This window comes from Poromitra crassiceps (assembly GCF_964638095.1).
Source record: "Poromitra crassiceps genome assembly, chromosome: 1".
Taxonomy (NCBI): Eukaryota; Metazoa; Chordata; class Actinopteri; order Beryciformes; family Melamphaidae; genus Poromitra; species Poromitra crassiceps.
This window is the reverse complement of record NC_139623.1, coordinates 72,379,708-72,400,004: the sequence shown is the minus strand read 5'-3', so window position 1 is coordinate 72,400,004 and position 20,297 is coordinate 72,379,708. Positions and strand designations below refer to the sequence as shown.

The following is a 20,297-nucleotide window of genomic DNA, read 5'->3' as shown; positions in this document are numbered from 1 at the left end:
CAATCTGAACAGTAGTACACAAATGTAGCTTAAAAATAAAAAAGAACAATATTTATTTATGTGGTTGCACTTACCAATTCCAACAAGCAAAACATCAGCCTGAACAACTGCCCCACTTTTAAGCACAACCTCCTTCAACTTGAGGATGAGAGACAGGAGAGAAAGCACCGATCCATTAGGGAAAAGTGATTTATAGAAGCCAATATCCCATCACATCGTAGAACACAAAGATCTGAATTTCACTGTTTGCATGTACTGTTGTTCAAGTCTGAATTGGGACTTTTCAAATGTGTCATATTTGATGGACCATGTATTTGACCATTTTACCTTGCCATTCACACCTCGGACCTCTGTCACATTATCATTCATGTAGAATTTCACATTGTTCTTTGTCAGCATCTGCAGAAAGTTTAAGGTAAGTAGGTTTCTCAGCAAAGAGTGCAAGCTACTAGCATCTCTCTCTCTCTCTCTCTCTCTCTCTCTCTCTCTCTCTCTCTCTCTCTCTCTCTCTCACCTCCATGGTGATCTTGCCAATTTCAGGACCCAGGGTCTTCTGATATGGCATTTCACTGCTGCCTATCACTGTGATACTGTTGGCCTTGTCTAGCATAAAAGATGCCACTTCCATGCCTGAAAAGAAATTGTGAACATACAGTTAATGGGGAGTGGGTGAATATAAGCAGCCAAGTGAATGAATGCATAGATCTCCACCAAGGCCAATTGTCAAGTCTGCTGTGAGTGATATGAAATTCTGTGAGTCGGATCAGATCAGCTCCAAAATTTAATGGGTTCTTCCTTGGCCCATGCTAGACCCTTCCTCAAAACTTCATGAAAATCGACCCAGTATTTTTTCTGTAATCCTGCTAAATGCCTGACAGACAGACAGACAGACAGACAGACTGTATGTTGATGACTTTATAAGTGGAGCTATTAGGGCTGGGACGGATCAGAAAACCCACGGATCGGATCGCGTGACGGATTTTGAGCCACGGATCACGAATTTTTCGGATCAGCAAAAAAAAAATATATAGGCTATATCAGATTTTTTCTCTCAAAATTAGATTTTCGATTTGAATTTTTAATACTATTATACTTCTCTAACCATTTGTTGCCCTGCACAGCTCAAAAAATATTTTTTTCTCATGACACAATTTATGCTTTTACTCTGAAGGCAGAACAACAACTTCCTGTTTTAGGTGGCACTGCGCCTAACTTCCTGGCTGTTGCTAGCTAACTATACGGCTGCATTCCGATCAGCTATTAGTTCCCCTTCGAAGTGGACTGCACAGGGTATACAGCCATGTTAAGTAATATAGCTGAATACCCTACCCTGTGCAGTCCACTTCGCAGGGAACTATTAGCCGATCGGAACGCAGCCGTAGTCACTTGACACGGGTAGGCTACAGACCAGACCGGGTGAGTCTGGAAACATAACGTTGATGTTATGCTACTCGGTGGCCCCACGTGTTGTTTTGTTGTTATGTGTCCAAGGCAACATTTCACCGTCCGGTGATATGTGTTCGTGAAACGTGTGCGCGTGTGTGTGTGTGTGTGTGCGTGTTGTGGCTCTCGCTATTTTGTGCAGCGCGCAACATGCTGCTCGCATTCCTGTGCTTTTTCAGAGGTGTTGAAATAAGTTTGTTGTCTTTAGTAGCCACTAGCCACAGCCTTCAGAGAGACTTTACGGCGAAGGGATGAGGAAGCTCACTTGTGCTTGCCATGATAATGCCTGTCTGTGTCTGGCATTCTCATACACTAACGTTAAACGTTAAATGTAACGAAAGGGGGGGGGGGGGGGGGGGTCCGCGGACCACGACGTTCCGAACCGTGTGCCAAACCGTGGGGGCTGATCCGTACGGGTCACGGATTATTCGTGATCCGTCCCAGCCTAAGTGCTGGACTGGATCTTTGAAAGTGGAAAATGAATAGTCAAGTCAAGTCAAGTTTATTTATATAGCCCTAATTCACAAGCATGTCTCAGAGGGCTTCACAGAAAGTATGTCTAGCTGATTCTAGCTAACACACAGTAACAAGAATATACAGAATAAAGATAACATTTGAACATTTGAAGAAAGCAGGAGAGTGGAGGAGGGAGGGAGAGGGAGGAGGGAGGAGAGGGGGGGAGGTGGGGAGAAAATAGGAAATGTGGAGAGGTGGGAGGGCGCAGGGGAAGGAGAGCAGTGGGAATGTGAGAGAGGGGGGAGGACAGAGAGGAGGAGAGAACAGAGAAGGAGAGGTGGAAGGGTATAGGGGAGGTAGAGTAGAGGTAGGGTCTAGGGTGGAGGGAGGGAATAGCTCTGAGCTACAACAAAAATGGTCTAGATTGGGGTGAAGAACTTCCAAGTGATCTTGTTGATTGGAATGAGTGGTGTGAAGAACTGCCTGATGAGAGTAAAGTATAAATAAATGTTATGATTCACATTTGAGAGTGCCTACTGTGCCGCTGCTTATTTACGCAGATCAAACCCAGATAGAGAGGGCACAATAAGTCTCATTTCTGCTGAAAACCAAAGTAGCACAGTTGAAAAGAGTCGCTCTGACTAGTCACTAGAACTGCTGGGAGCGCTTATTGCCGCACAACTTGGCAGTTATTTGAGTAAAAGTCTGAACCTGAACAATACAGTGTCATTTTTGGACTGACTCGATGATCATCCAGAGTCTAACGTTGCCGGAGAACTGGAAACACTGTAAACGGAAGGACAACTGCTGACCGTGGGAAGCGTGGCTGATTAATGATACCCTGTGGTGGAATGGGCCGAGCTGGTTAAACTCACCACATGTTCCGCAAGTGGATGAAATAAAAACTCGTATGCCCGATGGTGAGGACATCACAGAAACTCATTCTGACACCGGAGAAATACAGCAGTCTAAATAAGTCGCTCAGAATCACTGCATGGGTGAAGAGATTTGCACATAACTCACGCAGCGCAGAGAAGCGCCACGGAGAGCTATGCATTGAATCATCTGAAAAATACTGGATCAGACTGACAGAATAAATGTTTCTCAAAGGAAATGAAACAATTGGAAAAGGAAAAGGACTTGGACAGAAATCACTGCTCACCCCAGCTCACTTTTTGATTGGACAAAGAATAAGAACACTGCCCTCTGAGCCTGCTCACGCTTTGGACGTGAGAAAGGTGGACGGAGAGCGATTGATGAAACGGTGGAATTAGCGCCGCATACTGTTGAGTGAGTTTTGGAACAGATGGAGGAAAGAGTATCTGCGTTCTGCTCACTGTACCAGTCCAGTGAAATCAGTCTCATTCAAGGTTGGAGATTTGGTTCTCGGTCACGAGGATAGACTGTCACGAGGATGGGATGAGTGGGTGTTCCACAGGAGAGATGGAAAAGTAAGATCATGTTCTGTTCGTCTACCCTCTTAACACTCAGATCAGAAGACCCGTCCAGCTCTTATATCATTTAGAGTTGGAGTGATGAACATGCCATTGTTCATCAGCGCAGTTTGCTGCAATTTTATTTGAGTCCATGGTCACGGAGGACCTGACTCTCACTGATTGCTACAGATTTGGGGCACCTGTGTGTGCTCCAAAGCCACAGAGACATTCAGACCAGGCTGCTGAACTTGTGACTCTATTGTTCCACTTCCCCTATCCCTTTTTTTAGAGTGCACATTTATAGGAATTTAAATTTCAATCTTTAATTGAAAGATTGGGTTCCACATAATGTGTATTGGCACCACAAGGCGGACAGGCCCATCAGCAGCTCCAGGCTGTGGAAGCAGAGCAGGACACAGCAGAGCAGGAACTCCAGGCGCAGGACAAACGTCTGCCACAGCATGAAGTAAACAGCCAGCGTGGCGCAGGGCAAACAGAGCAGCAGAGACAGGCTGGAGGCCCGGCTGCACTCACACAGGTTCCCCTTCCAGCCATAGTAGATGCGGAGACTCTCCAGGCCGAGGAAGAACACCAGCAGCAAGATGTCCAGCACCAGGTTATCATACGGGTACGGCAAGACGCCTTTATAGACGAACATGAGAACTTCTGCCAGGTAAAAGGCTGCAAAATACCATCTGTTCAGGGAGAGAAGAACCTGCAGCGCAACGGACGGCATGATTACATGGAAACAGCTTAGGGAGGTTGTCCAGTGATGTCAACTGATCATGTCACTTATGCAGACATTGTGACATCTCAGTGACATCATCAGTGATATCATCAGTGACATAATCAGTGATGTCATCAGTGATGTCATAAATCACTCATGTCATAGCCACTGATGTCATAGACATGGTGACATAAATGGTGTCATAAATCCTTCCCTGCTCACAGTTCATCCAGCCAGAACCTAGGAATGTGTGTAATATTCTGTGAGGCAGCAATGTGCTGTAAGGCATCCAGTCTGCCGGAAAGCCATTAGAAGAAGAAAGAAGAATTGAGGCGCCCTATCTTTGCAAAAGCGGTAATTTTGCGTTTATAATTGTACTGGACATAGGCGTGCCACATGCCAAACTAGGCATTTCAGCGCAAAAATGTGGAGATAGATGGCATTATCCTATCGTCGGCACTAGCAGCGCACAATTACTTTGTGCTAAGCGTTTACCCCGCGCACCATAATCTCCATGCTATGCTGCGCAGCGCAGCGTACAATTCCTTTTGGATATGTCATTACGCACAGCCTCGGAAGTTTCAACCCAGAATTTGTACGGCGACCATTTTAGGGCCTCCTCCTCCCTCAGAGTATTGGGTATCATTCCTCAGTCTAAGCGTTGTCAGTTTTTGTGTCTCATACTAAACCGCATCGGGTGTGCTCTGAAACGCCTTCAGTCCTCACACGATACTGTTTCACTCCTCACGCGTCAGTCATCACTCAATACGGCGTCACTCGTCAGTCCTCGTTCCAAACTCCATCAGTTATCATAGCTCATACAAAACCTCTGTCAGTCATCAGTCCTCCTTCCTCAGTTATCATAGCTCATACAAAACCTCTGTCAGTCATCAGTCCTCAGGTCTTAGGTAAGAGCTCGCGAGGAGTGTTCGGTTAGAACCACAGAGATGTCTTTCAGGCGTTTATTTGAGATATCAGTCAGAAGTATAGAGCAAGCAACATACTAGAGTAGCTAGCAGATTGCAGAGAGAGAAATAGATAGTAGAACATCACTTTTATACCTCCCACATTCGAGGTATGGCATCATTGGTGATGTCACAACGTCCCGGGAGGTATGACATCATTGATGACCCGCCAAAGTCACGTCTGACATCACACAGTCTGGAGACAGCCTAGACCGTCTGACATCACCGATGACCTCACAGGGGAAACTCTGACATCACCGATGACCTCACAAGGTGAACTCTGACATCATCACCATGATCGCCCACGATCCACGGTGGGGCATTACGGAGCCTTTTCTACAGTCCTCATTCCTCAGTTATCATAGCTCATACAAAACCTCTGTCAGTCATCAGTCCTCATTCCTCAGTTATCATAGCTCATACAAAACCTGGGCTAATGCTTTCGGGTCAGTCTGTTATGGGAGGCTTTTGATTTCTTTAGAGTGCCTGGTAGTAGTGATGTCACTCACCCTCCCTACCCGTCTACAAAAGGTAACTAAAAGAACCTCTGTGCTCAACGGAATTGTGCAAAAAAAAAAATATTTTGCCATTGTAATTTACTTCTTCTGATGTATTGCTCAATATTAGTATCTATCTATCTATCTATCTATCTATCTATCTATCTATCTATCTATCTATCTATGTATTATTATTTGTACTATCTCCTTGGTTATAATTAATTTTTTTTCTTTTTTTAGAAATATATATATATTTTTTTTTTACATGGTGAGGTTCTCGATGAGCCCTTCCAGGGTTTCTTACCTCTCCAAGCACTGATATGTATTGTATTTTATTAATTTCCCCTCCAGGTGAAATACACTTGGCATATATTGTCTTTACAGTGCAAAAATCAATAAATCAATAAATAAAATAAAATAAATTGTATAAAGAGCTTAGTTAAAGCCTACTTCTTAGATATTCAACTCTGCTTTACCACAACAGAGTACACTACAGCTTGGCAGCAGCTGGAGATAGGCATTATGGCAGGGTGTACAATTTCCCCATTAGCTTTTACCATGGCAATGGAGATCATTATTAGGGCTTCAAAATGGGTAGTGGGTGGAGAAAGGCTGCAGGGAGGGCTGCGGCTCCCTTCAATTAGGGCATACATGGATGATATGACGACTATGACGTCAACCGCTCCATGTACTAGCAGATTGTTGGATAAGTTAAATAGTAATCTGCAGTGGGCTAGAATGAAAGTGAAGCCAACTAAGTCCAGGAGTATTTCAATCATTAAAGGGAGGGTAGTAGGTAAGACATTTGTTATAAATGATGAGGTGGTGCCTACAGTGTTAGAGAAACCAGTCCAAGAGTTTGGGAACATGGTATGATGCAAGTCTTAGTGATAAGGGACAGTTTGAGGAGGTGAGGCAGGACATGATTCAAGGTATTTCAAGTATAGACAAGTCAGGGCTCCCAGGAAAGTTAAAGTTGTGGGGTTTGCAGTTTGGATTGTTGCCTCGGTTGATGTGGCCAATGACAGTGTATGAGGTTCCCCTTTCAAAGGTCGAAAAGCTAGAAAGGATGATTAACTCATTCATTAGAAAATGGCTCGGAGTCCCACGCTGCCTAAGCAGTGGAGCCTTATATGGGAAAGGCATATTGGAATTTCCATTATCTAGCCTGACAGAGGAGTTCAAGTGTGCTAAGGTTAGACTGGAAATTACTCTGACTCAGTCAAAGGATCCAGTGGTTAGGAGTGTAGCGCCCACAGTTAAAACAGGGAGGAAGTGGAACCCAAAGGAGGCGGTACAGCAAGCACAGTCAGCTCTTAAACACAGGGATATCATAGGCCAGGTGCAGCACGGGCGTGGAGGCTTAGAGTTGTGCATAGGGAAACCTGTGTGGAACAAGGCATCAGTAATAGAAAAGAGGAAGATGGTAGATGAAGAAGTACATAGGCAAGAGGAGGCAGTAAGATGTACTAAGGCAGTGTCGCAGGCAAAGCAAGGACAGTGGGTGAACTGGGAGAGTGTCGAGAAGAGAACGTTGAAGTGGAGAGAGTTGTGGAGCATGGAGGCCAGCATAATTAAATTTATTATAGGGGCTACTTATGATGTGCTGCCATCTCCCCAGAACCTAAATCAGTGTTTGGGCGAGGATGGTGTTGTTCTAGTTCTAGTCATTGTGTTCTAGTGTATGTACACTGAGGCATATACTGTCAGGGTGTAAGGTCAGTCTCTCCCAGGGGCGATACACCTGGCGTCACAACCAGGTGTTGAAATGTTTGGCAGCTGCAGTTGAGGAAAAGCGGCTAGAAGTAAATTCTCTTGCTAGCAAAGAGACTAGACAGATCAAATGTGTACGTGAGGGAAAAAAGATTAGACCAATTAAGGTCAGGCACAAGATAGGGCAGCTAAGTGTAGGTGGAGCCTGGGAAATGAGGGTTGACTTGAATGAACAGCTACTGTAGTCATCCCAGCATATATAGTTAGCACCCGGCTACGTCCAGACTTGTTACTGTGGTCTAAGGTAGAGAAGATAGTTTATTTTATCGAACTCACAGCTCCCCTGGGAAGATCGCGTTGAGGAGGCTTATGAGCGCAAGAAAGCTAGGTATGCTGAAATGGCAGCAGAGGCAGAGCAGCGAGGTTGGAGGGCTCGAGTGCGGCCTGTAGAGGTGGGCTGCCGTGGTTTTGTGGCAAAGTCCGCTATTGCCCTACTAACTGAGTTGGGCATTCGGGGATGGAGCCTGAAGCTTGCGGTTAGCAACATGTCTCAGGCAGCAGAATGAGCAAGTGAATGGCTGTGGCTAAGGAGGAAACATGCTAGCTAGGGAGCTCGCTAAGGTAAGATTGATTGTTTGTTGTTGGTCATGATTGATGTCCGCATCAACAGGGCTGAATCATTGACAGTAGTGGTGTAGTTAAGAATGTCATACCGAACCGACCTGGATAACTAGGCTTAGATGGTGAGGTAATATGCAGTTGTGCGGTGGTAGCATGGAGGGGGGTGTTTCCAGGACGCTGGATTACACCGTTAAGCCTTGTTGAGGTGTCGTGGGCCTAACTTAACGAAACGTCGGTGAAGGAAGGTGCCCACTTGAAAACCCCAATGACATGCTTCATACTGCTGTTGGCTAGGGTAGGTAACTGGTGATTTGTGTCTTGTTTATTAGTTTGTTAGCCTGTTAGCTTGTTTTATTCTGGATTGGGCTTCTAAATGTGTTTTTCCTCGGATTTTGGCACAAGGGATAGTAACATCTTGTCCTGTGTATTAATTAATACTTTTTGTCAGAGGTTAAGACAGATAATCACAGAAGGCAAAATCACTAAACCGGAAGTGAAATTCACGGAGGCGTCGTTGCCCCGTCAAACACGGAAGAACAAAAACAAAACAGGAGCAACAGTTTTATGCGCTATGATAACTGAGGAACGAGCACTGATGACTGACAGAGGTTTCGTATCAGCTATGATAACTGACGGAGTTTGGAACGAGGACTGACGAGTGACGCCATATTGAGTGATGACTGACGCGTGAGGAGTGAAACAGTATTGCAGGAATAATTACAACATTTTCGTGTGAGGACTGAAGGCGTTTCAGAGCACACTCGATATGGCTATGAGACACAAGAACTGGCGACGCTTAGACTGAGGAATGATAGCCAATACTCTGATGGAGGAGGATTAATTAATACACAGGACAAGATGTTACTATCCCTTGTGCCAAAATCAGAGGAAAAACACATTTAGAAGCCCAATCCAGAATAAAACAAGCTAACAGGCTAACAAACTAATAAACAAGACACAAATCACCAGTTACCTACCCTAGCCAACAGCAGTATGAAGCATGTCATTGGGGTTTTCAAGTGGGCACCTTCCTTCACCGACGTTTCGTTAAGTTAGGCCCACGACACCTCAAGAAGGCTTAACGGTGTCAATCAATCAATCAAACCTTTATTTAACCAGAAAATAAAAACCCATTGAGACCGAGGTCTCTTTTTCAAGGGTGATCTGGCCAAGAAGGCAAAAGCACGTTTCACGTCATACAAAATACACAAGTACAAATACATATACAAAAATTTCTGTCATTTGACCACCATCAACTCAAAATGGAGAAAATTTAAGACAAATAGAAATGATCTAAAAGACCAATGCAATAAAACAGTACAATCAAAAGCATGCCTCATCAACATGAGAGAACAGCTAGTAAAAAGTCAAGAAGAAGAGTGCTACACCTCAAAGCAGGAACAGCAGGTGGCAAGGACCTCAGCTAGTTTTTGTTTGAAACTATATAAAGAGACCAGAGAGGCAAGTTTAAGGCGGGTTTGAAGGTCATTCCAAGACCAAGGGCCAAAGTAAAAAAAGAGATCTCCTGCTTGCATCAGTCCGCGCGGGTGGCACTCTAAAGCGCACCCAAGCGCTGGATCTGAGATTCACAGAACTCTGAATCAGTACGAACTTAGAGCAGATGTAGGGTGGAAGCTTGCCAAGAATAGCCTTATAAATAAAGATGTACCAGTGTTGCAACCTGCGTGTAGCAAGTGAGGACCAAGCAACCAAAGAGTAGAGCGTGCAGTGGTGCGTCCTGTATGCTGAGTTAGTAATAAATCTCAGAGCAGCATGGTAGAGAGGGTCAAGCTTAGCCAGGGCAGTGGGACAAGCAAATCTATAAACTATGTCACCATAGTCCAGCTGTGACAGAAATAAGGCCGTAACCAGCTGTTGGCGGGAGGAGGGAGAAAAACACGCTTTTACTCTGTAAAAGAAACCAATTGTGAATTTGAGTTTCTTGACTAGGACATCGATATGGTGTTTAAAATCCAGGTTCTTGTCCAGCCAGATGCCGAGATACTTATAGGTCTCAATTAGGGCTGCACGATATTGGAAAAAACTGACATTGCGATATTCCCCGCCCATGCGATATATATTGCGATATGAAAAAATACAGATTTTCACCAGATTAGCTCTATTTGAAAGAAAATAATATTTCTAGAATGATTGGGATGATTTTGTAGAGGAGTCCATCTGATTTTGGAGGGGAAATTAGGTATTTTAATGTTTCTCAACCACTGGGCTGTGACCTACTGGTAGGCCTCAGAGCGTCATCTATCAGGGTGCATACACATTTTGACCAATGGATTTCCATGACTTACATACATGAAAAAGTGAGTTATGACATTCTACTTTAAAATGTCACTAGCCTATACTTCACTTAGTGTAATGCAGCCTTTAAAACCAGGGAAAGACAACATGTATGCTGTATCACCATATTACCATCCAACATCTAAGACCATATAGTCTCAAATCACAATACAATATGGATATAAATTTGATATATTGCCCACCCCTAATATTGAGTGCCAGAATCTACCTCCCAATGATGCTATTTGCAGAAAAACATTAGATTTAATTGATTATAATCACTGCTTTCAACTTCTTTTGTTCTTCTAACGTTTCAATAAATCAACAATGAAACACCGCTGCCACTTCACACATGGTTACTTCACACACTTGGTCTGACCCCCCTCCAGAAACTACCAAGTGGTACGCTCCGCATTTGGGGAGTTCCGGTTTTTGAGCGCACGCAGGGCAGTACAGAGACGAGGATTCACATGCAGCCGACCGGTGACAAACAATTCATTCGTGAAAAGTAATAAATATATATTTAATTGCCCAGCTATGTCTATTGTCTTTTTATTTTCACCGACATGTTTTGTGTAAATGAGTCGCTATGTATGATTACCTCTACCGTAACGTTACTGCTATCATCTGATGCATCATCAGACTGAGGGGGAGAGAGAGCTGCGGTGATACACGGACAACTTCTCAGTAATCACTTTAGCCTTCGTGTCATAAGTTGCGGTCTTGCTTTTTGGTGTTTCAAGAGTAAATATCTCCACTCCACGGACATGTTGAGTTACAGCAGCCAGCCTGCTGTATACTAGTGCGCTGCAAGCTGTGGACAAGTCCGCCTCGCAATCACATCGTTTACAGACAGGCTACTGTCAGCAACGCAACATAAGCAAAAACAATTCAATTTTGCTCTCTGTGCATGTTTGTTGTGTTGAAGCTAAGCATTAAATGAGTGAGTACAGTAGCGGGGCGTCTCTCTCCTTTGAGAGAGCCTGCATTTCACTCAGTAGGCTACCCCTAAAGTGAGAGTTTATCAAGCAACATGACGAGTTAATTTGCTTTTGACATCGCACGTCCTGCGATGTGACTATCGCGCATGCGCACATCGCAATGTCGATGTGTAAACGATATATCGTGCAGCCCTAGTCTCAATAAACTCAATGGGGGTACCTTCAAGGGTGGAAATAGAAGGAGAAGCAACAACCGAAGACTTAATTGGAGCAAATACTAAACCCTTAGTTTTACTTCCGTTCAACAACAGTTTAGATTTAAGGAGAGCATGCTGCAGAGAGTCAAAATCAGACTGTAGAGTTGCAACAGCAGCATCAAGAGAAGGAGCACAGGAATATAGAACGGTGTCATCTGCATATATGTGATACAGGGAGTGGTTAGACAGATGATCGCAGATATTATTTATATACAAAAGAAAAAGAAGCGGTCCCAGAATCGAACCCTGAGGGACCCCCTTTTCTAAAGTAATTGGATCAGAAATTATATCACCAAACCTGACACACTGTGTACGTTCAAGAAGATAGCTCCTAAACCAAGCAACCACATTTTGACCAAAACCTACCTTTGAGAGGGCATTGAGCAGAATGTGGTGGTCAACCACATCCAGCGTCCTGGAAACACCCCCCTCCATGCCACCACCGCACAACTGCATATTACCTCACCATCTAAGCCTAGCTATCCAGGTCGGTTCGGTATGACATTCCTGACTACACCACCACTGTCAATGATTCAGCCCTGTTGATGCGGACCATCAATCATGACCAACAACAAACAATCCCTAACTACACCACCACTGTCAATGATTCAGCCCTGTTGATGCGGACCGTTAATCATGACCAACAACAAACAATCAATCTGACCTTAGCGAGCTCCCCAGCTAGCATGTTTCCTCCTTATCCACAGCCATTCACTTGCTCGTTCTGCTGTCTGAGACATGTTGCTAACCGCAAGTTTCAGGCTCCGTCCCCGAATGCCCAACTCAGTTAGTAAGGCAATAACGGACTTTGCCACAAAACCACGGCAGCCCACCTCTACAGGCCGCACTCGAGCCCTCCAACCTCGCTGCTCTGCCTCTGCTGCCATTTCAGCATACCTAGCTTAATAGCTTCCTTTGACTGAGTCAGAGTAATTTCCAGTCTAACCTTAGCACACTTGAACTCCTCTGTCAGGCTAGATAATGGCAATTCCAATATGCCTTTCCCATATAAGGCTACACTGCTTAGGCAGCGTGGGACTCCGAGCCATTTTCTAATGAATGAGTTAATCATCCTTTCTAGCTTTTCTACCTTTGAAAGGGGAACCTCATACACTGTCAGTGGCCACATCAACCGAGGCAACAATCCAAACTGCAAACACCACAACTTTAACTTTCCTGGGAGCCCTGACTTGTCTATACTTGAAATACCTTGAATCATTTCCTGCCTCACCTCCTCAAACTGTCCCTTATCACTGAGACTTGCATCATACCATCTTCCCAAACTCTTGACTGGTTTCTCTAACACTGTAGGCACCACCTCATCATTTATAACAAACTTCTTACCTACTACCCTCCCTTTAATGATTGAAATACTCCTGGACTTACTTGGCTTCGCTTTCATTCTAGCCCACTGTAGATTACTATTTAACTTATCCAACAATCTGCTAGTACATGGAGCGGTTGACGTCATAGTCGTCATGTCATCCATGTATGCCCTAAAATGGTTGCTGTACGCCGACATAGTTGCGTTCACGCTGTTTTTAACTCTGAATACAAACAAGCGTGAATTCGCCAGCTGCGACCAGGTATGCGATGTCAGAGTGTGACGTCATCCACTCATTGTGAAATCGCCCCCACCACCCCCTTTTACCCAGTTGGCATGAACACACACACACACACACACACACACACACACACACACACACATGACCTCCATGCCAAATTTCAGCCTCCTAGGTCAAAAACTGCCCGCTAAAGCGTGGTGAACTTTTTGTGGAACGACCAACAGGACCAACCAACAGAGTGACTTATAGAGCTACTTGGCCAGGCTGGCCGCAGCTAAAATCCATACACAGCTAGCTAATTTCACTGGTAAAATAGCTGAATTCAACATATTGCTATAATCAGAGCGAAATATAAACAATGTAAACACATATTGCATAATTACACCTCAAATTAACACAACGTTTTGTCCTAATTCTAATAAGGTTTCCTATAAAAACCCTGACAAACATAAAGACATATCCATTATGATATTTCTTGCAAACATAGTACCAACAAAAGAGGTTCCCACGACGACGAGGCAGCTCCCCATGCAGGCAGCATGGATTTTGCGGGCATCCTCCGGTGTCTCCAGCAGCATGACGTTCTCCAGCTCCATGCCGGACAGTTCCAGACTCTTCGCTCTAAACGACAGGCCATGACTCTGTTAATAAGCAATGCAATGTCCAGTGTAGTCACACTCCAATATTGACTATAGTCTATATTGCTGCATGCCTTCCAATGTGGTTGTGTTTACCGTGCTTACGACATGAACGCACCCCTCATGTGGTATTCACGACTTGGTAAGTGGACGTTTTCTGAAAGCTCCGATCACGATGTGTACACGACTTCCCAACTCAGCATAACTCCCTGACTGACACAAGGTTAATGTAGTCACATCACTGAGAGGCCCAATGCTGCTTGACGGCATCACATTACCACTAGATAGGATATCTTAAAAAAAACATTTTAATATGTAACCATCTTCATAAAGACTTTTTCAGATGTTTATCCACCTTATTTTTGAATGCCCCACTGTAAAAAATAATTGTGGGAACAAGGTCCGGTTTCGCGTGACTCATTGTTGCAGCTTGCCATTTCCTTTGTTATACTCGGCTGCAGTCCCGAATTATAAACCGGAAGCTGGAGTCCGTTATAAAAGTTATAAATATAGTCACGTTATAAACAACTACCGAACGCTGCGGGTCCGTATGGAAACAGTGTTACTCGAAATGGTTAAAAGTTAAATCAAGTTGGTCATTCAGTGGCGTTTTACTGCCATGTAAAGTAACTATTACGCTAGCCGTTAGCATTAGCCACAGTAGCCGACTACCCACAATGCATTACGTTATCCCAGCACCCGAACGACACGGCTGTAAAGCAGAATGGCTCTGCTGTAAAATCCTCATAGACGTTTTTTTTGTCAAGTTAAAACAGTGTACAAATTGCACCGGAAGCGGAAGAAGCACCCATCAGGCATCATGGCAGCTAGACATAAGGTGGATAGAATAAAAGTATTGTGGTTAACATTGTTGGTATCAAGAACAACACTTGTGCATGCGTGTGTGCGCGTGCGTGCATGCGTGTGCGTGCGCGTGCGTGTGTGCGCGCACACGTGCATACGTGCGTGCGTACCTGCAGCCAGTTGAGATGAGCAGCTGGTCATAGCTCTCGACTGTGCCGTCATCAAATGTGACAGTCTTCTTGTCTGTGTCGAGTGACAGCGCCTTTCGTCACAGAAGAGACGGTCAGAAACCAATCAGCATCACAACGTGGCCATTAAGACACAAGCATAAACTCAATCATCTGTCCACTTCTGATGAAGCAGTAGCTAAATCCCAAGACAAGGTGTGATATTTTGTTGTCCTGAGGAAAATTAACTTTGCACGGCCAGTATTCACCTTATGTAGCCACGCCCATTTGACCCGGTTGTGTGGCCGTATCAAAACTTCCGGCTATAAATAAAATTAAATAAAATGGCTGGCTGCTCCAATATCATCTAACTCTGAATTAACTAATAATTTAGCCAATTGTATGTAACATACCAAATAAAAGCAAACGGCAATGTCTAAGAATGCAACGCCATGTAACTGGCTCGTTAAGTCTCGCATTCCAGGGAATTACGTTAACGTCTGCGGGTCTTATTGACGTTAGTGGCTCGAGCTGCGCTCGGAGGAGAGAAAACTATCTGAAGCTTTCTTTGTTGGAGTCCAGGTATGTTTTACAAGAAAGTGCTCGTCATTGTCCACGATAACGTTATCTGACCTGGCTAACAGTGGATACTCTGCTTGCTCAAAGTAGTAGGCTACGTTCTTTATTTTACCCCCTTCACTGTCCGCTCCAAAAACAACTCTCTTATTTTGCGCCGTGACCGCTGGAAGTGTTAAAAGGACCCGGAAGAATTTGGCCCACTGTAAGGTCTGAACATATGGTGAATAGGGCTGACAATTTCTGGTCAGTTGGTCGGTCAATACGTTCCAGTCGGACAATCACTGGTGTTAATTTCATAAGAGAAAATCAATTTCTTAAGAAGAAAAGCACTAAGTAACGTACTGCAGAAGCAACACCTTTTCTGGAAGCGCGCACGAGTGTTTATTGTTGACCTTGAACACACCTTGAATACACCATAACACACCGTAAGAGCTACGGAAAAGAAAAGTCAAATAAACATATTGACGTTACCAAAGTTTAGGGAGGTGAGTGTAACCAAGGGAACTCAGTCCTCATGAGTCCAGAGTGGTAGAGAGTAAGTGGTCGTTCACGCCATAAGCCGAAGCAATGCTCAACCTAAGCTCAACCTACGCTGAACCCACAACTTTCATTTAGGCGTCCTTGTTAACAGGCGAGGCCGTTCGCACCACCCGCGCGCGTGCCACACCGAAGCCACGCACCGCGATCGTTCAGGATTCAGTCCTATTTTCCTAGCGTGACACGTGAAGCTTGAAGCTGCCAGGCATAAAGTCAATGTGGGAGTCGTGGGCGGAGTTCAAGGTGCGCCGAGGAGGCGCTGAGAGGAAAAGAGAAGGCTTCTTGTGTGAACGGTTAGGCGGCGTCAGCTCAGCTTGAGCCTGCCTCAAGCTTGAGCTATGCTTACATTAGGCGTCCTGTGTGAACAAAGGTGAATAAACTCACTCCCCAGTGTAAAGGCCCGTTAACTTAGCTTAGCTCTCTTGGGGTTGCGGGTTAGCTTGTGCCCTCTGCAAGCGGGAGATTGTGGGACGGAATCCCATCTCCACCCGTGGGCAAGCCCTTAACATGGCCTGTTGCCAGAGCTGTCAACACAATGCAGGCTACATAAGGTCATCTACAAAAGTTGTTGCACTTGCCTACACATAGCCAAAGTTGTTTTATTTGCATTTATAATGTTGGAAAGGTAGTGAGGTTTTCAAATTAACTGCCATTTTGTTAAAAATTTACATTGAGATTACAGACATAAAATGTCACATTTTAGAAATGTATTTTTGCCGATGGTTTGTTTCTCCAAAACGTAGTGAATAAAGTCTCTGCACACCCAAGTGTGTGACAGGTGCGGTCGGAGGAAGATACAGCGCAGTAGAACAGAAAGTCCCGCACACTGTCTCGCCTTCTCTGGAGAATATATATTTTTATTGAATGAACAGACGTTTCGGTCGGCAGACCTTCATCAAGTGATGATGGTGGCCGATGGTTTGTTTCAAATTTACATCGACATATCCCTGGTTTTCAGACATGTCAAATGCCAATGTTTGATTCAATATTGTAGGTTGGTGGGAGAGGGGAAGAGGCACTTACTTCTTTCCTGAGCCACACCTCAATGTCGTACTGTTGGTAGAAGTCCATCCTCCTCAGCAGGAGAGTGTTGCTCTCCACATTCATGACCTGCATTAAAGATTCATAACAGCAGTTACCAAATAATCATGAATCCATGGCATTGTGCTCTTCTTGAACAAGGGCTAAAAACTGAGCCAAGTGAAGCTCATGTCATGTCATTTTGCTCTGCTACTGTTACAGCACCTTACTGAGTCGAGTTTTGTCGTAGGGCAAAAGGTCGTCCCTGGAGACCATGATGATCCTGCCTCCGTAGTTCTCCTGTCGCAGAGTCTCTGCACAAATCAATGAGGCAGCCCCTGCGCTTACAGGGAGAGAACATAGCATCACACACACACACTGCATGGTGCATGATGTCCCAGAGACTGGACTCACATGAACACACTCACACACATTAACCCATTGATACCTGATGCAGCATTTGCGTGTATATCCCTCATTTGTGTGTGTATCCCTTTAAGACCGCGAACCGCATCACACGGTCTTAAAGGGATACACACACAAATGCTGCATCAGGTATCAATGGGTTAAGGCAGGGGTGTCCACACTTTTTTTGAGTGGGGGCCAGATTAGATCATGTGAAAATATCAGGTGACCAGCTGCTTCTCGCATCAGGTTGTAAAAATAAAGAAATAACATACAATACAATTGTACTCTTAAGATTTTTGTTTATTGTCTGAAAACTTTAGTTCCACTTGGTGTTTGTCTACAAACTGTATGGTAGTGCTGTCATCGTTAGGTGAATGGAAAAAATGCTTATTGAACTTGCTTGATTAACCAATACTGTGTGGAGGGCCACATATAATAGTTTAGAACACGGCTTTCTTGAATACTCGATTCTGATTGGTCAATCAACAAGATTCACCGGTCATTATTTCTCGACAACCGACCGCTGCTCTGCCACACCTGGATTAATCAGTTGATAAGAGCTTTTTGTCAGCAAGACACTACTAATTAGGCCAACCAGTTGCAGCTGTGGTGTCTTGTGTGCCAATTATGAATGAAACCGCTTTGTCGTTGAAAACGCTATTAAAAAATCTATTTGAATAATTATTTTTGTCAGATTATTGAATTATTTAGTTGTAGGCCGTGTTCTAAGCGGGATAATGGATAGTGAGCCTGTGATTACTGGAAATAATGACCTTCAGGTGAATGATTAAGCCCTCCGCTGCGCGTCGGGCTCAATATCACCTGTCGGTCATTATTTCGCCAGTAATCACCGGCTCACTATCCATTATCCCTTACATATTTTGGGAGACAATACGAGGGCCCGCTTAAAACCGTTCCGCGGGCCGCAATTGGCCCCCCGTGCCGGACTTTGGACATGCCTGCATTAAGGAGTTAGGCATCGATAGGAAAATTAACATGCAGTTGTTCACACCAAACCTGGGGCAGCTTCTATCTGAAAATACATCGACATGCCAGATGGGTGGGAGGGACTTGCCAGGTTGGTTTAAAGTTGAGAAAGTATTTGGAAGTCAATTTGATACACCTTTCTTTAATTGACAACTTACCAGAGACTATCTATCTTAATGGTCTTGATGTGGCAAACCCCACCCATGTGCTACTCCAAGCAGGGTAAAACAAACAGAAATAACAATTTGTTGAGAAAACCATTTGCTCATTTCTCATTGCTCATGCACTCATTCTCCGCCAGTTTTTCAAAAAAGGTCACGAGCCACCGCCAGGGTTTTTGATCATTTTCATTAATATTCCAAGACCCACAGAATATTTTCTTCTATGACTATGTAAAGACTGAATATCCCAAAAGAAAGAAGAGAGCCTCGACTTTCATATGAAAAAAAAAGTTTGATTCTACCTTCATCCGTTCTTTAGTTATCGACACCTGAATGTAGGTCGTTTTCACCAAAAACAGCAGTCTCTGACCAGAAAGCGGAGGAAATGGCATTTTTGTAAATTAAGTAATCTTCATGGCTCCTGACCCGAATAAATGCCTTTGATGGTGGATACTGGCGGTGTTACACTCAACTATGAACCCCATAATGATTTTGTTTCCCCTTCTGGTCAAACTCGCCCGTGGGCACAGCTTTTACCGTAGCACCGGTGTGAGAAAGCCCTCGTTCACACAGGATGCCGAAGCAACGCTCAGCCGAAGCTGTACCTACGCTGAACCCACAAGTTTCATTTCGGCGTCCTTGTTAACATGAGAAGCCGTTCACACCACCCGCGCGCGTGCCACGCTGACGCCGTGCTGAAGCCACGCTGACGCCGTGCTGAAGCGATCACTCAGGCCTGACGCCGAATTTCCAAGCGTGACGCTGAAGCCGTGAAGCCGTGAGGCATGAAGTCAATGGGGGTTGTGGGCGGGTTCAAGGCGCGAGAGTAGGCGCTGAGAGGAAAAGAGAAGGCGTCTTGTGTGAACAACAAGGCGTACGTTCAGTTTGTGCCTGCTTCAAGCTTCAGTTCTGCTTATGTTCGGCATCCTGTGTGAATGAGGGCAAAGATTCGCCCCGCTATTGAAAGAGGGAAGCCCGCGTCGTGCGTTCATCTTGCGCGGGGGGACGACTGGTTGTGTAGGCTACTGTATGTCAGGAGCAATCTACTGGCTGAAATTTACATGGCGTCAAGAGTTTAGGAACTGGATTACTAATTCCTGAGGACAAGTGACTTGTGGACGTGCAGGTTGCGTGGTGCGTGATGAAAACAAAATCCTTCACGTTTGAGTGACAGGCTGCCCCCCCGCTGTAATGGAGTCCAATCCCGTATCGATAAAAGCTGCTGGACCAGCGTTTGGGCCGTGCCATGGAGCTGTGCTATGGACCTTTTCTGATGGGAGATTGTTGTTTTTTTCTGCTTCCTGGTTTTGTTAAGACAATCGTGGTCGACCCTGTACACCTTTAGACGTGCTGTACTATTTCACAAGGTGAGTAAGAGAGCCATCTATCACATGACGGTGAAAACACACAAACTCACGCAGTCTTGCTTAAGTAACTTTTGGGGTATTTACATAAAGTAAACGTGCATTCCCTGGAGACTTACCCTAACCATAACCACTACTTGCCTAAACCTAACCCTAGCCATAACCTTAATTTAACCCCAACCTAAACCACTGCTTTTTTACCAAATGGGGACACGGCTTTTGCCCCCAATTGTACAAGCTGTCCGCGGGTTTGAACCCCGGTCTGTCCCAGGTCCTTTCTATGTGGAGTTTGCATGTTCTCCCCGTGTTTGTGTGGGTTTCCTCCAGGTGCTCCGGTTTCCTCCCACCATCAAAGACATGTATGTTAGGGTGTGAGTGAGGCACTGGCAATTCTAACAGTTCCAAGGGACAGCAGTTGAAATTGTGCCATCTGGCTAACACTGGCGCATTTACAGGAATGTTTATTAATGTGCATTGTCCCTCATAAAAATTAAAATAAATCACCTTTTTCGACTGAAGTTAACCCACACTAATAATAATAATAATAAATTAAATTTATATAGCACACTTTAAAATCCAAGGACTTCACACAAGGTACACTTTTGATTGATTTATTCGATGAATGACAAAAGTAAAGCACATTTTTGTCATTTTGCCACAGACAGCTTATCTGTTGTCTCTATTGGCATTGAGCATGTCACGTGTGTTCTGCCACA

General features: G+C 44.7%; 1 protein-coding gene across 1 annotated transcript in view; it reads right to left on the bottom strand.

The window, feature by feature from the left end:
* The window catches only part of LOC310784704 (apoptosis-inducing factor 3-like), a gene marked incomplete at both ends in the record, with an annotated part of 50,162 nt that overhangs the window by 8,542 nt on the left and 21,323 nt on the right, over positions 1–20,297 (bottom strand). Inside the window, 7 exons of the mRNA XM_083645731.1 lie at positions 75–138; positions 328–399; positions 515–630; positions 13,407–13,537; positions 14,529–14,620; positions 16,665–16,751; positions 16,887–16,999. Of these exons, the coding sequence (XP_083501857.1) occupies positions 75–138; positions 328–399; positions 515–630; positions 13,407–13,537; positions 14,529–14,620; positions 16,665–16,751; positions 16,887–16,999 (675 nt within the window). The remainder of the gene's footprint in view (positions 1–74; positions 139–327; positions 400–514; positions 631–13,406; positions 13,538–14,528; positions 14,621–16,664; positions 16,752–16,886; positions 17,000–20,297) is intronic.